At 34.6% G+C, this 16,419-nt stretch overlaps 1 protein-coding gene across 4 annotated transcripts; it reads right to left on the bottom strand.

Moving 5' to 3' along the window:
* Positions 1 to 874: 874 nt before the first annotated feature.
* LOC132308988 (probable LRR receptor-like serine/threonine-protein kinase At1g07650) lies at positions 875 to 16,035 on the bottom strand. Of its 4 annotated transcripts, XM_059807312.1 has the most exons (24): positions 15,695 to 16,035; positions 15,340 to 15,514; positions 14,772 to 14,843; positions 14,163 to 14,231; positions 13,918 to 13,989; positions 13,719 to 13,790; positions 13,535 to 13,606; positions 12,754 to 12,825; positions 12,478 to 12,549; positions 12,314 to 12,385; positions 12,149 to 12,220; positions 11,072 to 11,143; positions 10,905 to 10,970; positions 10,579 to 10,644; positions 10,452 to 10,490; positions 10,210 to 10,268; positions 9,296 to 9,681; positions 9,007 to 9,202; positions 7,635 to 7,781; positions 5,291 to 5,409; positions 3,353 to 3,563; positions 3,010 to 3,250; positions 1,973 to 2,123; positions 875 to 1,363 (listed from the first exon to the last, which is right to left on the bottom strand). In XM_059807312.1, the coding sequence occupies exons 1-24, from the start codon at positions 15,819 to 15,821 to the stop codon at positions 989 to 991; spliced, it is 3,075 nt and encodes a 1,024-aa protein (XP_059663295.1). In that variant the 5' UTR covers positions 15,822 to 16,035; the 3' UTR covers positions 875 to 988. The 4 variants fall into 4 exon arrangements, with proteins under 4 accessions (XP_059663295.1, XP_059663296.1, XP_059663297.1 ...); XM_059807313.1 differs by lacking the exon at positions 14,772 to 14,843; XM_059807314.1 differs by lacking the exons at positions 13,535 to 13,606; positions 13,719 to 13,790 and having other exon boundaries at positions 15,695 to 16,034.
* Between the last annotated feature and the right edge of the window lie 384 nt (positions 16,036 to 16,419).

Here is a 16,419-nt window from a genome sequence, read left to right as displayed (position 1 = left end):
AAGTCAAAATGATCCCTCATTTTATAACTTATTTGCCCCAAAAAAATTTCAAAATTTAAAAAAGACCTATATTTAAGAATCAAACTTAGAAAAGACACCTCATTTGATTAAATTTCTCTTTATTTGTATTTTCTATATGCAAATTTTGATAATTATAAAAGTTGCACAAATTGAACTCCTAAAAAATTCACAAAAAAACCCTATGAAAAATATCCAAAATTCACAAAGATCTCTTATTTTCTGACTCATTTGCCCAATAAATTTTTTAAAATTCAAAAAAGACCCACATTTTTTCTCCTCGCAATATTTTAAGAATCAAAATTAAAAAAAAAAAATTCCCTCCGTCGCTATTTATTAATTTGGTTCGGAATTTTTTATCATGTTGTTGTTAATGGTCTCCACGAGTGAGTTTGATTGAAGTAGGGATGGGAAAACCAAATGACTTTTTCATCTCTCTTTGTTTTTTTCATTTATTTACTTAATCTTTCAAATTTTGTGAAAGAAATGTGTCTCACCTCAGGGCTCAGACGAGACGGCACCTTATACTAGGAGGATTAAAGACAAGTAGTGTTGAAATGTTCTCACCTAAACTCCGGTCCCAGACCATATAAATATTACAAGAACCATATTTTTTATTTTACTTTTAATAAAGCAAAACAAGCTTTGAATAAGTTATTAGGAAGGGCAAATATTATCACAGCAAAGGTGCTTTTGCTATTGAATGCTCACAAGTCGAAGGATGTTTTAGTAATTAATTAGAAGGTTAAACTAGTAATTTTAGCATTCTTAAGAGTCAATTGACAAGTCAAAGGACATTTTAATCATTTTATCATGTATGAGAGTCTTGGGCAAACTTGAGAGAGTATCATTGTTCGAAAAGATAATTAACCCTATATTATTCTTATTGTTATTTGGAATGGCTTATACAATATCTAATAAGTTGCATTTTTGCTACTACAATATACACATCACTTGTTGGTAGATTCATTTACTCAACAGATACAACTGAACTAACTCCTATAAGTTTGTCAATCTCTTCCCTATCTATATTTGAAAGCGAGGAATCAGTACATGGACCATTGGTTGACATGCTTTGGGTTTGGGTTTGCCAGAAGTGATTTCTTATGGTCTTAAATTTGGAGTCAATAATTGAAAACCCTGGGTCACAAAGTAGGTCTTGAACAGCAGTTCGACCTTCAAGCATGCTCACTGCTTGAGACATTGTAGGCCTAAGGGTGGGAGATGCATTGGTGCACAAAAGGGCCACATTAAGCATCACCATTGCCTCCTCTGATGAGTATTCTGATCCCAAGTCTGGATCAACCAACTCCAGCAGACTCCCTCTCTCCTGCAGAACATAGGCCTGAAAATATCCCAGAAATTAATCGGGATTAAATGATTAGTTCATTATTCCACTTGTTCAGCATTAGCAGATTTGAAATTTGAACCTAAGCACAGTGCTATAAGCAAGGAAACCATTTTAATGCTGAGCTTAGGCAAAAATATCAGAAAACTTATAACACGAAAGCTTGAAGAATGAAAAATATAGGAAGGGAAAGTAGTGCATGCCTTCAGCAAAAATATGGGAACATTTTAAACAGAAAAAGTTGAAGAATGAAGGTATGATGGGAAGGGAAATTAGAGCATGAATGCATGTAAGAAAAAAAGAAGTACAGAAGCTATCATTTTGAAGAAATTTGGCAATCTGAATATTCAATGAAAGTATGTTGTTAACTAAAATTAATGGGAGAGAAATGTGAATTTATATGGTAAATTCAGAAACTAATTAACAATTAATAATTTTTGCCAATAACTAAGAGCATTAAATTCAGGCAGCGAAAATATATTAGAATATTCAGACTTACTTTTAACATTTCTGAGTTTCAGTTATTGGCAAGGTACCTCGAAAGGCAATACATTACTTTGAGTCGCAAAAAGAGTAAGAAAGAAAAATTTAGAGAGATTTAATTACCCAGTCAAGAAGGTAAACAAAGTCTTCCTTAGGCCTGTAGTTTGTATTGGATTTTCCACTAACGATTTCCAATGCAACTACTCCAAAGCTATATACATCTGCTTTGTCTGTTAAATAACCACGCATTGCATACTCAGGAGCCATATATCCACTGCAGAACCAAAGGCCAGAGAAGTTTTAGAATAAAATGCATGGTTGTTTCAGTTCTTATACCATACATGTAGGGAACTCTAAACCACAAGGTTAATGAAGGCTTTAAAATATCTACTACAAATTATAGACCATATTCATTAGAAATGCACTAGGAATGGCTGTTGGATATATCATATAGGGGGCTTTGGAGATAGAATATAACTTCTGTCATTTGCATGTCACGTGGATTTTCCGCTCAGTTTTCTGCAGCATTTGGAAGAAAAAAGATAAATGCTTTATAATTGTAGTAGGAAATAAATAAATGGGTTTGCTAAAAATTGGTGACAAGATAATCACAGAATTGATTACAGAAAGGTAGCAAATGATGTTTCTGCAAACTTGAATGCTGATCTCGTGCAACACAAATATGAAAAACAAAGTCCTGAAATCAAAAAATACATGAAGAGATTGTTCCCATTGAGTTAAATCCAGAAATGGCCATACTTCCAGTTCATGTTTTGATCATCTGCTCCTTACTGCATGGACTCATGGACTATATCACAAATTACTGTAATAAATATATACCCACTCTATCGCTTAATCTTTCAGAGCAGTCGGTTGTTAGCATGGTAGTAAAGCCAAAGATCTCGTTTGAAACTAGGACATCTCTCTACTACCACATATAATACATTCACATAGATCACCCAACAATAGGGCTACACAAGAGGGAGAATACTGAAACAAATATGCTACACTTCTCTATATCAGCTGGAGTTTATGTTAACATAAATGTATTCAATATCAGCAATTTCACCATTGGACACGTAAATTTCATAAAAGGTTCATTGCAAATAAGGAAATTCAGGTATTGGAAATTGTTTTAGAAGAATGCTTATAGAACTCACATTGTTCCAGCAACCCGAGTGCTGATGTGGGTTTTGCCATCTTCATTGAGCTTTGCCAAGCCAAAATCTGATATTTTAGCATTGAGATCCTTATCAAGCAATACATTACTAGTCTTAATATCTCTGTGCACTATCTTCAGTCTCGACTCTTCATGGAGGTAGGTCAAGCCTCTGGCTATGCCTACACAAATTTTCTGCCTGGTAAACCAGTCTAGTTTCAATTTGCTTGTTGCATCTCGACCTGTTAAGATTAAAAAATACAAAGCATTTAACATCTAGTACCAATCAAGACCACCTGTTTGGTTTCATATGCATTCCAGCTGGTTGGAAGTGCTAAACTCACCAAATAGAGCACGCGATAGACAATTATTTTCCATATACTCGTAAATCAGCAATAATTGGTTTCCTTCAACACAACAACCGTATAACTTAACGAGATTTGGATGTTGCAATGCAGAAATCATTCCAATTTCATTCACAAATTCACGGTTTCCTTGCTTAGACTTTGAGGAGAGTTGCTTCACGGCAATTACTGTTCCATCTGATAGGAGACCCTGCATTCAGCAAAGAAAAGCCCCGACATTGTACTCAACAATAATAGTTGGAGCATTCCAATCATGGAATGCACTACAAATTAAGTAGCGACTGCTGCATATATATTGCCATTGTCGCTCAAGAACCAGATCTCAGAATCCAGCTTTCCTAGGATGGTCTTGATCTTCTTATTTTAGGCCTTACCAATATCTTTCTTGGAAATGATTAGAGAATTTCAGAGAAACTAGTGGGAGAAAAAAAAAACAACAACAACAACAACAACAAAAAAAAAACAAAAAAACTACTAATACTCTCTGACAACTTATCAACTAAATATGTGGTCATATACTCAAGAGTTATTAATTTAATATAAAAAATAACCAAACACCCTTTGTAAAATGAACTGAGAGCTTGTTACAAATGCATTGCTGCCAAAAATCATGCTGCTGGTACAAAATCCTGCCATCATTACAACCCAATTTTCCTGTCGGAAATCATCTGCTGATACAATTGACTTCACCTTACTTTACTCCGCATGTTCCAAATTTGTGTTTGTAAATGGTGTAATAATTATATACAAATTTGATTCTGAAGTTCCGATTTCCTAAACTCATGTAACTAACTACTCATGTATATATCTCACACTAGCCTTCAATAAATTTTCATAGTGCTTGCTAGTAATTTTGCTGTAGTTAAGTTCCTCGATTATTGTTGACTGGAATTTTTAGAAGAAAAACATGGAAAGGGAAGCATTTTTTCCCAAATCTTCGTAGGTAAAATTCATATGTTCATTCCCAAACAATAGTGTAGGACAACCCTTTCTTTTTCTCCTTTCCTTTTCTAGATAGATTCTATAGTACGTGATATGCTCATTCCTTTTTGGGTTTAATAAGCACCATATAATTTAGGAAAAATTAGGTATTAGTGACTAAAATTATTTTTTAATTATAATAGTTTATTGTGACAAAAATTAATTGCCCTTTAGTGACTATTTAAGGATAATTTTGTCAATATATTTAATTGTTTATTAAAAGATAATGATTAATAACCAGGGTCATCTTCTCCTTCACCTCCTAAAACATTGCTCCCAGAACCCCATGAAATAACCTCCTTCTCCAAAGAAGAGAGATAGAAATTTGCTTAAAATAAAAACGGGAGGGACTGGCCATTGGTGCTTTAGGGACGTTGAAGAGAGAGAGTGGGGGGTGTATGGTGTAGAGAAAACGGGAGTGGCTTTGCAGGGAACCTGTAGGGGAAAAGAAAAAGGTTCTTTGCATTCCATTCTTGTATAGTCTAGAACTCATGGGTTTGGTTGACATCCAAAAACTCAAAAATCTGGCTATAGACATGTAATAGTTGAATATATAACAGACAATGGTTCAAACTTGATATCAATGAGTGAATTATTCTGGCAAAAAGGTTTTTTTTTTTTTTTTTTTTTTTTTTTTTCAGTAAATATTTTCTGGGGAAAGATTGATTGTTCATTGTAGTTCTTCTCTTTCTTTGTTTGGTTCCATAACAATTTAAAAAGGGTAATAATGGAACAAAGCCTCAAGTGATCACTAGCAAGCAATTTAAATTTAGCTTTGGCGGGTATACTTCTTTTTGTAACTTTAAGGTCACTGAAATAATTTTCTTTAACTTTGGTCACCAAAGCTAATTTTCCGCACCCATGGCAATCTATGTTCATGAATAACACTTATGATTAAGGAATTAATGCAATTACAAATTTGATGAAAAAATATACCTTGTAAACTGAACCGAAACCACCCTCCCCAATCTTGTTTGCTGCATCAAAGTTTTTGGTTGCTGCTTTAATTTGTCTTAATGTAAATAACCCTGTTTGTAGATCTAGGCCTCTGAACTCTGTCAAGCATGCAGTATTAGATACCGTTAATGAAGGAAATGAAATTAGATATACATTATTTTGCTATGTCTATGTTCCCTCATTTCAACCGTAAAATGATATCAGTAAGGTGCAAATTGCAACACAAAATCACGAACAAGAACAAATAATTTAGTTAAATACTGTTGGGAGAGATAATAATAAACAAACACAGCGGAATAATTCTTCTCCCTATATGCAAGCAAATATAGTATATCTCTACTTTTATATGTGCTGAAAAGAATAGAGAACAAATCAATCACGCCAAGCCACAAGAACACAAGCAATTTTTTTTACGTGGAAAACTTCCCTAGTGTGAGGAAGAAAAACCACGGGACCTAGTCCAGTTAAAATCTCCACTATCAACCAAATAATGGGTACACAAAGTCTTCTCTAATCGCAATTACAGGCTACAAAACATCTCATCAAGATAGCAACAATCTTGGCAAAAAACAAAGAGAATTGGAGAGAAAAATACCAAAACCCGGTTACTGTTCACGGGCACGAATCACTGTTCCCGAGCTCAAAATCCGATCTTCACTGTTCAGATTTTAACTCATTGAGTCGTGAACCTCTCCTCCAAATTTCAGCTCGATCGGATCACGGACGAAGCGGGATCGGACGTTTGATGAAATCTGGGCAGAATAGAAAAACCTCCGTTTTTCTACCAAAACCTGGTTACTGTTCACGGGCACAAATCACTGTTCCCGAGCTCAAAATCTGATCTCCACCGTTCAGATTGTGCGTCACTGAGTCGTGAACCTCTCCTCCAAATTTCAGCTTGATCGGACCACGGACTAAACGGGATCGGACGTTTGATCAAACCTGGGCAGAATGGAAAAACCTGCGTTTTTCTTCTCTTTTGTTCTTCTACTTGCGGCTAACCTCTCTCTTTTTATACTAACTTCGGTTTTCTTTTCCCTAAAGGCTGGGCTTTGGGATTTTAATAAAACCCACTTGGACTTTCCTGGAAATAAGCCCAACAAATACCAGGCTTGCAAGGCAACATAAACCTTGTTTTAGTTTTTAACTACTCACAAGATGACATCAATACAGAAAAAATTCAATTAATCTGAAATAGAAGGGGTAAGATATATTTCTTTCTTAAACTTAACAAAAATTCTCCTGAATAGTCATATCCTAGTTCTCGCAAAAGAATAAGAGGTTAGTAAAAAATGTTATTAAGATTTAAGACGACTTAATACCTAAAGTAGAAAGTACTTAAGCTATTAAGACGACTCAATACATAGAGTAGAAAGTACTTAGTCCTATTTTAGGGCAGATGAAACTCATGAAAGGAATTTCAGTGTTTCTAGCCTAATGTTAACAAAAAAGACAACAAAGAAGATACAAATCCTGAACTTCTAATATAGATTGTTTTAGGGTATGAATCTTCAGGCTTCATTTTATATATGATCAAGCTGCTGGTGCTAGAAGCCAATGTATAGTTGAAAGAGGTGTACTGGATAGCTAGTCTTGGAAAACTTGATGGATTCTATAGTTGATTATGTAACTCTTGTTTAAGCATTCATTCATCCTCCTCTCAAGACGATGACTACACTCTCTTAGGTTCCGAGGTATTCTAATTGTCTCTAGGGACGTACTTCCAGGGTTATTACTCGTTTTGGTCCTTGCTGTTTTGTTTCCAATTATTTATTCAATGAAGAAAGGAAAGAGAATAATAGAATAATAATTCTAGTCAAAATCTTGAATATTGGGTGTTTTTAGCCAAATCTAAAACAAGAACAAATTCCTTGCTACCCTTCTTTGTTGCATGGAATATAAATATGGTACTACACAGAAAAGGATCAAAATAGCAAAATTATTGGAAAATAGAATACAGATATGGTGAGGTCACATCATTAATCAAACCAAACAAATACGAAGTATAAAATCAATAAATAACTTTTTTTCTCTTCCAACAATATAGCCGTATCTAGACATGCTTACTGTTGGTTTGACTTATGTCATTCGTGCATACAAAGTTAAAAGAATTTTTTTTTTTTTAAATTAAGAATACACCCAATATTTGTCCAACATATCTCAGGTCATGTATGAGAAGCATTGCAAGTAATGGTTCCTCCATAGAAGTTGCATGTATTACCTAGATCCTACCCTCTAGTGTTGATGCAAAATTCTTGCATTTATGGGAGAGATGAAATTATACTAGGATTCTAGTAAGCAAACATTTTATGGCGAATTATACCTTTATCTGCAGATAGTTTGCCTCCCAACCAGCCCTTCCTCCACAAAATGCCTAGGATCAGAAGGACAATAAGTACTGCTCCGGCCACAATACCAACCACCACTGGGGCATGTATCTTTCTTCTATGAATTGAAGGGGTTCTGAAGTCTGCAAATGAATAGAAGTGAAATTGCTGATCAAATTTTCATAACGGGCAAACTGTATAAAAGGGGAGGTGACCACTAATTGTGGGAACTTAAAAAATATTATATTATATGTTACATGCACATGTATCATGATAGTTCTTCCTAGTCAAATATGATCGCGATTATAAGACTTTATAAACAGCCAACAAGACATGTCTATTACTGTCCAAATCAGAAAAATCTTCCTCCTTTATTACTCTTGATTTGGAGTTCTCTCATGAGCCTGTGGCGTTCATATGCCATCAATATATCTAACTTATAGCCTTCTGTAAACCAGTTTCAGTTCAACACATTTAAAAGGCTTACAAAGTGAATTCAAAAAGTGATATAAAGAGACAACAGGTGACCATAAGGTCAGAAGCTTAAGCATACAGCACTCTACCAAATTTACTAAAGAATGGTTCAAGAGTGACTTGGCAAAAACATATTGGGATATGATGAAAAATTGGGGTTGGACTGGGTCTTCTCTTTTGATAACTGATTGTAATCAGGCTCCATTAGAGCCATTTAGTGACGATCAGTAAGACAAAATGTTTTAAAACAGAAGTGGAAATGAGAAAAATAGTTGGGATCTTTATTTCAATAGCAAACAGGCTATACCAATATAATATGTATGAGCTACTAATACGGGAATACAAGCATACAAGCTTAACCCTATCATGCATGTCAATCTCCCTCCCCATTAGGAAGACATACAAGAGGCCATTCGTAAAGCTAGAATCCAAGCTGTAAAAGGAGGCAAAAGTGACTGCTATAAAATGTTGTCTGTTAATTAAAAGCATGGTGTTTCCGCCCTCATAGTGGGAGGGGGATTTTCCACTGCCTTTGTCTCTTACCATGCCTAGGTGCTTCTTCGACTGGTGCCGGTACTGCTATTATTTAAGGGGAATTGAATAAATACTAAAGTTACAACTATTCTAACAGTGTGAGTTTTTATATTAATCAGTTGTTAACTTGATACTAAAGTAAAAAGGTCATGTAATCGATAACACTTCCCAGATTATACATAATGGATTCACCTGTCCATTTTACTAACGGGGTAGAGAATTTTTTTTTGATAGGTTTCATAGGGGAGAGATTAATCACATGAGGAATAAGTTCATAACATAAATACATAAATTACTCCCTCTCTTACAGCTTCAAGCTTTTGTAGCTGTCGGCATTTAAAAGAAGACAAAGGAGCTTACTAGGATCCACTGATATAGCCGATATAAGAGGACCATAAACTCCTCTAACTGGAATGCCTGTTGTCCCTCTTCCAGCCCAGTAAAAGTGGATCTTCAGCGTGTGGCTTGTGACAGCTGCAGTAAAAGTCTTTACTATGGGCTTACTAGTCCCACCAGCCTCATCTTCAATATTAAAATCCTTCAGTACCAATTTCTCCTACATTCAATGGTACGTAAATGATTTTAACATTAACTAATGTGAAATTCAAATAAAAATCCATCATTCCCCTGTAGTCTATAGCTTAGTCACCTGGATGTAGATATCAAATATGCGCTTCCCAAGGCTGCTAAATGAATTGTCGTTTGTGTAAACAATCTCGGCGAAGTGGAGTTTGACAGTGTAATTCCCATTCATAAGACAGAGTCCATAGTAAGTGAGAGAGAGGGGAGATACTCGGGCTGTTGTATACAGTTCTGAATTGGGAGCAGAGACATTATATAGAGCAGAAGTGTTGGTATTAATATAGCGATCGGCATCAACATCATTGTCCATGAAGTTTCCAGTGCTGCTAAATGCCCAGTTCTGTCCCGAGTAAAACATTGAAGCACCTCTTTCTTCTAAATCAGCTTCATACTTGGTGTTATTATTGATAATAGTTTCCTTGCCACCACAGTTGATATGCAAGGAATAACGATCTGTCAACATTAGAAATTCAAACAGGATTTTAGAAACATTAGTCTATAAACAATGATAGAAAGAAGTAAACATCTAGTGTTTTTTTTAAATATTCCCAATTGAAATTTCTCTATAGGATCATTGTATGACAACAACACACAATGTCTTTCTCACTATCAAACTTTATTTTAATCGACTGTCTCATTGCCTATTAATCCTAAATCAAAAAATCCTCATTATGATTACAGGGGATGCCGAATGAAGAAACAAACTAACATAGTTGTTGTCTTAGCAAATGAAGTAAAAAACAAGCATAGTGTTGTCATCAATGGGACTACTCTGCAAGTTATTTCCATTTATCTTTTGGAATATTAGTTCTGTTTTTAAAAAGTTCAATTCCTTTGCCCAAAATAGTTTGGTTTCTAGTGTAACAACTGACCAGTGCTTAATTGTTTACTGTTTATAGATGCTACGAATTTTGTCAATTCATCAGCTGATCATAAACACAAATACATATGAAGAACTTAAAACCCAAGTTATCTACTCACGCTGGTCACTCGGAGCAGAACATGGGAAGTTTTTCTTTAGGCATGGATGAACTCTACTTCTGCAGTACAGGAGGAAGAGGAGCACAAGCATCATTGTTAATATTATATATTGGACATAAGCAAGTCAATGTTTCGAGCTCTATTCGTAAGCAACAATCCACCAAAAAGAAGAAAAATGACAATCTTATCTAAGTCGATATGAAAATTTGAAAATTCACAAAACAGACACGTGAATATCTTACAATTTGGCGGTTGATGGGGAGAAGCTCTCCAATAAGTTTCTGGAGACACGAGTGAAAGAGCTTGCTATTAAATTCTATATACTGCTGTGTGATATAAAACAGAAAATACAAATTAAATTGCACTTACACACTCCCTCTAGGACATTCAACGGGACTTGAGCTTTCCCAGGTGAAATTATTAAAAGAAATATCCCTGATACCAAATGAAGAAAAAACATCAACATTTGCTTTAAATCTGTGGATCAATAATTTTGTTCACTTTTTTACGGTGGATGTATAAGTTAATTATTTTCAAAATCATACTGTTAAAACTGGTAATCATTATCATCTTGTTCTGATATGGCTTCATAGTTCCAACATCAATTGGGACAAAGTCAAACATTGCGAGAACTCATTCAAATAACTGAAATTGGAATGGATGCATGTAAATATATGTCCAAAAAGTGTACATACACATTCTTGTTTCTTGATAGGATCCATTCAGGTAATTGTCCATTAAGTTTGTTTCCTGTCAAATACCTACAACAACAACAAAAAGAAAAAAGAAAAAGAAAGAGGTCCTCATATTACTTTTAGTGAATTGGAGAGAAAGAAAAATAACTATGCAGGTGTCCACTTACATGAAATCTACTTTCGCCAGTTGGACAAATGTCGCCGGAATTTCACCAGTCAATTCATTAAAACTGAGGTCTCTATATTGGCAAAGCATAGTGTAAATAAGTTTCCCGGTAAATTAGAATCAAATCAATACTGATTCATATTATACTAGTTACAAATTTTAGGAATTTCATACTATAGAAGTTACATATTTTAGGAAAATTGGAAGTGTGTGTGTATATATTTGTTGTATGTTGGTTCCAAAATAAAAAACAAAATAAAAAATATGCGAATGAAATGTTACAACTGAAAATAGAAGGAAGTTATAATACACATACATTTTATTCTAATAGTATATCTAACAGAAAACAAGGTTTATGATCCTCATCAGGAAATTATTCACAAATGCAGCTGGAAATATATTTCCTAGTTGACACTAAATAAAGCCTTGCCAAATCCATTCAAAGGTATCTCTATCCCATGATTTTTCTTTTTATCACCATTTGTTTTGAGGGTTAAAAAATTTAAAAGAAATTTTGCCATGCGGTTGTGCTAAGCCATGCCTGTTGAAGATATAAATGTTCGTAAGATACATGATATATGGGGTCATTGCTTAGTGCAATGGCAACAGATCAGATTGACAAGCGTGAGTTTGCAGGTTCAAGTTTAAAAGCAGCCACTTTTTACAAAATAATGTCAAGAGTTAGATCTATCTCAAGTCTTCCTCTCCCCACACCCCCCATAGGCGGGATATAGACTAGGTAAAACACTTTTGTATCATGCATTGTACATCATACATAGATGAATTTGAATAGAGCATAATATGAGTAAATTTTGTTTTCATTCTTTTCTGCCTATTTTCCGGAAAGTGACAGTTCAAAAATATGCTAATGGAAGAAACTGAAAATTTCACAACTTTTAAAACTATCAACTACAATTTTTGTTGCAAGCACAAGTATAATTTGGTTTTTCAGTCACCAGTTCCTGCATCTATTTCTCCAAAGCACTACACTGACCTTTTTTTTCCCAATCCCAAAGAAATTAATAAGACAAATTTATGGACAAAGACTTAGCTGAGCCCATCAGATAGAACTACTTACAGATTTTTCAGTTTAGTCAAATCCCCAATATATCCAGGGATCTCTCCATAAAGTGAGCATTTCCTTAGTGTCCTGCATTGGATAATCTTAGTTAATTTTTTAAGAAGAAATGAAAACAATAATAACGAAGAGTATATCAGAGGAAATGGACAAAATAGAACTCACAATGCCTTTATCGAATGCATATCACTCAATGGTGGAAAACTGGACCCTCTGCCTTTTAAGTCACTAATCCTCCTAAAAATCATACAAAGAAAAAACAATCACTTAATATCTCATGCTTTTCATTAACAGGACAAAAATAAAAAATAAATATTGTAATTGCATACAGATCACTTAAGCTTGTCAAGGCAGAAATGCTAGAAGGAATGGGCCCCTCAAGTGAACAACCTTGCATGTGCCTGTGATATAAAGTAAAACGCAGCATTTGTTGACATCATTGACACATATATGTAAACTAAAAGAATACCCTATTGGCAATTCAGTTTTAGCCTTGTGCACTCCACCCTTGAATTTGCATGCACCCAACAGTATGAAGCACAAAGAGCTAACAGTAAAGTACCAACAGTAACGCCCATTACGATAACTTTATAGAGGAAGCTTACAGTTTCTCAATCTTTGTCCAATTCCCAATAAAATCAGGTACCTTTCCGGTGAAATTATTGTCACTTATCCTCCTAAAGTGAACCAAAGGAGCAAAGATTAATAAGGATGTAATTACAGGCAAATCAGTTTTATTAAACCAATGGGGTAGTTTGAACTGTAAAGAGAAGGAATCAAACCTATGCTTAAACAATTCCAAGAATATCATAACATGATAAGTGAAAAGTATGCTAAAGCCACACACTGCTGTCTTTTATCAACCATTTAGTTTCATTAGAATCACCACTTATAAAGAAAGCTTTTCCTTTCTTCTCAAAACAAAGCGGCCAGCCACATATTCAACCAGTGAATAATGTGATGAAAGGAAAAAGGAAAGATGGTGGCCACTGGCCACTTGGATCTTGCATAAAGGTAATCTATGTTGCATGACACTTTGAAATGCATGAAGTACCATGTCGGGCACACAAATAACATTGAGTATGGGTTTAGAAGCGAATGTATTCATATATGGTTCGAGATCTAACTTTCAAGCATTTCCAAAAATTGAAATTTATTATATTATTTCTCTTGTTACAGAACTACTTCAAATAAGTGAAGTGCCTATTATATCTTATTTAACCTGATCAAGTAAAGGTGTTGGTCCTTGATTTGAACAATTCAATGCATCTACTCTAGTTTAAATATAAAAACAGTGGTTTATGTAGATTCTTGATTTTTTCTTTTTCTTTTTCTTCTTGGTAGATAAGAGCCACAAGTTTCACGAGAAAGGGAATGCATACTCACATATCAGTCAAGCTGACCAGCTTGCCAAGTGCCGCTGGCAATTCTCCAGTAAAAGAATTTGATGATAGAGTACTAAAAAAGACAGTATTATAAAAATTAACAACGATAATTGAAGTAAAATTAGGAGTTGTTACCAGCCAAATTTCAAGACTAATGTATGCATAATAAGGGTGAAAAGAATTACAGCTTTTGTAAATTGATCAATTTTTCAATCTCTTGAGGAATGGGACCTGAGAAGTGGTTCCCTTCAATACTCCTGTAATTTGCATTTATTGACATCAAATTGAAGCAAAGTAATCCTAGATGACCCTGAAAATCATAACTAGAGGTAGCATAGTCTAACCTACACCAGTCAAATAACCTGAAATAAGATATGAACGTACAAGTTTGCGAGGGTGTTAATGCTGGTGAGAACTTTTGGAAATGGACCAGACAATCGGTTTCCCATTAACGAGCTGCAAATTCAGTTAAAAAATGTTTTACTTTATGTAAATTTGCCACCAAGCTCTACCTTCAGAGGAAAATCTTCCCCCAGAAAAAGAGAGAGAAAGGAAAAATAAGCATTTACATCAAAAGAATGTCTTTTAAGAGATGACAGAGTGAAATTAATGGAAGTAGAGGTACGTACAGTTGAACCAAGCGCATGGTAGCCCACTGGGGAGGTATAGTACCGTTGAGGCAGTTACGACTGAGGTCTCTGTATGATAGAAAGTGAGTGTAAACACCATTCAGTTTAAAATATCAAGGTCCAAAAGGTTAGTCATGTATCCAGTATACCCTTCCTAACACCTTCAATTAATAGGGACCACCTATGTAATAATCCTTTTAGTCATTGTCATATTTTGTTGCTTTAGAACTAGTCAAACCGTTTAGTTGTATATCATCATATGATTTTTTCCTTCAATATCTTTCTTGGTATGAGGATTATTCCCACCCCTTGAGCAGGACTATTCTCCAAGGACTCTCGCAGACCTCCCAAGTTACTTGCCACACAAGTCCTACAAGATTCCATGGAGCCTGGAATCAAGGGATTGAGGATCGGACTGAGAACCTCCATTTTTGAGGTGTGGTCTTGAAAAAACTGTTCTAAAACTGTTCTATCACTTAAGGTTGACATTGAATGAATTTGCCGTGACGCAATAATAGTTTGTATAACAATAAAATTGTGCAAATTAAATTGAATAACTCATTTAGCATGAATGGTACAATACATGCATGGCTTTTGGGTATTGCTTACAATGTCGTTAGGTGGCGAAGTCTGGAAAACTCAGGTGGAACACCTCCCGATAGATTTTGGGCTTTCAAAGCTCTGCAATAGTTTATGCAGGAAATTAAGAACAATTGTGGAAATTACTGGGTTGAAAGAAATCAACCACAAACGAGAAAACACAATTGAAAAATAATATATATATATATATATATATATATATATATATATTGGAAAAAGAAAAAAGTACAATTTAACTATACTTGTAATATGAAAGCAATTCATAGAGGGACTCGCCACACATAGACACTTAATATGTATTGGTCAGCTGCCCTTCTCCTCCAATAATTGAAAATGAAGTCAGCTAGCTAACCGGCCAGTGTAGCATTGACTGAGTTTTGAGTCAGCTTATCACGCAATTTATAGAGTATAATTTAAAGAAAAACACAGACTTTGATGAAGACAATTAATTCTACAATCTTGAACGTACGTCCCTTATGTTTATAGATTGTGATATTGGTATGAATGAAAGATATAGATATATACGAAATATTCAGAGTGACCAAGTAGATAGAGAGAGTAAAAACATGATGCATACATGGTTATGACGTGACAGGAGGTATTGTGGTTGAAAGAGCAATCGCAAGTAACAGAGGTTTCGATTCCCTTTGTGGAGATAGGAATGCTCCAATTCCCTTCTCCACTACACGGATCCTTGCCGAAATCCCAATCTGTCTTTCCCAATCGCATCCCAATCTCTTTCAATGCCTTCACTGCTTAATTTCAAAACACAACACAAACATGTTACTAGTAACAATATCCATCCTCCGTTTGGTTCCTGATAATAATATTAATGTAGTAACTAGAGAAACCAAACACTATAAAGGCAATTAAATTCAGCCAAAATAAATAAATAAAAATGGAAGATGTAGGTTTTGAGGTTAATTACGTACCTTCATCAGAATGGAGCTTGGGTGTGGCCGCGAATCCAGTGGTTGTGAAGAAAATAGAGGGAAAGAAACAGAGAATGCATAAAAGAGGCAGATTTGTAGTGACCAAATGAACAACTATTGACCCCATTTTGCTCTTCACTCTCTGCTATCCAAGAGAAGGAATGGAATGTTGATCCTCACTCACTCATATTATTATAGTCAATATTTGAGAGAAACCCAGAGAGCATGTGTGTTTGTCTGTATAGCTTGTGGGGGGTCTCACTCCACTGCTTAGACTATTGACTGAGCTAGCTGCATCATCAACAACTTGTGTGTTGTGCAGACACAATAAAGAGAAGGATGGTACCGCCACTACTTTTTGAGGATGACATGTCTTTCATCCAAAAATTTTTTTTTTTTTTTTTTTTTTTTGCGCACCCGTCTACCAATTATATTTTGTCATCTAAAGTGTGACTTATTATTAATTTTTTTTTTTTTTTTAAATAAGAAGGGTTAGAATTTAAATTAATGGATGTAAATAGTCCAAACATCACTTTAAAATTCACAAAATGTATTAACCCACTGTCATATTACTTAGGTATCAACATTTAATCAATTGATAATATTATATCATGAACAGTAAAATAGTTGTTCTGCTAAATACTTAACAGTTTATTTATTTACCATTTAGTTGGATTTACTTTCTCAATAATCTTCTAATTTTAATTCATTAGATAATGAATTTA

The sequence above is a fragment of the Cornus florida genome, unplaced genomic scaffold (genome assembly GCF_030987335.1).
Source record: "Cornus florida cultivar Cherokee Brave unplaced genomic scaffold, ASM3098733v1 CherokeeBrave_3.0.0_Hap2_Chr05, whole genome shotgun sequence".
Lineage (NCBI taxonomy): Eukaryota > Viridiplantae > Streptophyta > Magnoliopsida > Cornales > Cornaceae > Cornus > Cornus florida.
Note: the sequence above shows the minus strand (reverse complement) of the source record. Positions and strands in the feature narration are given on the sequence as shown.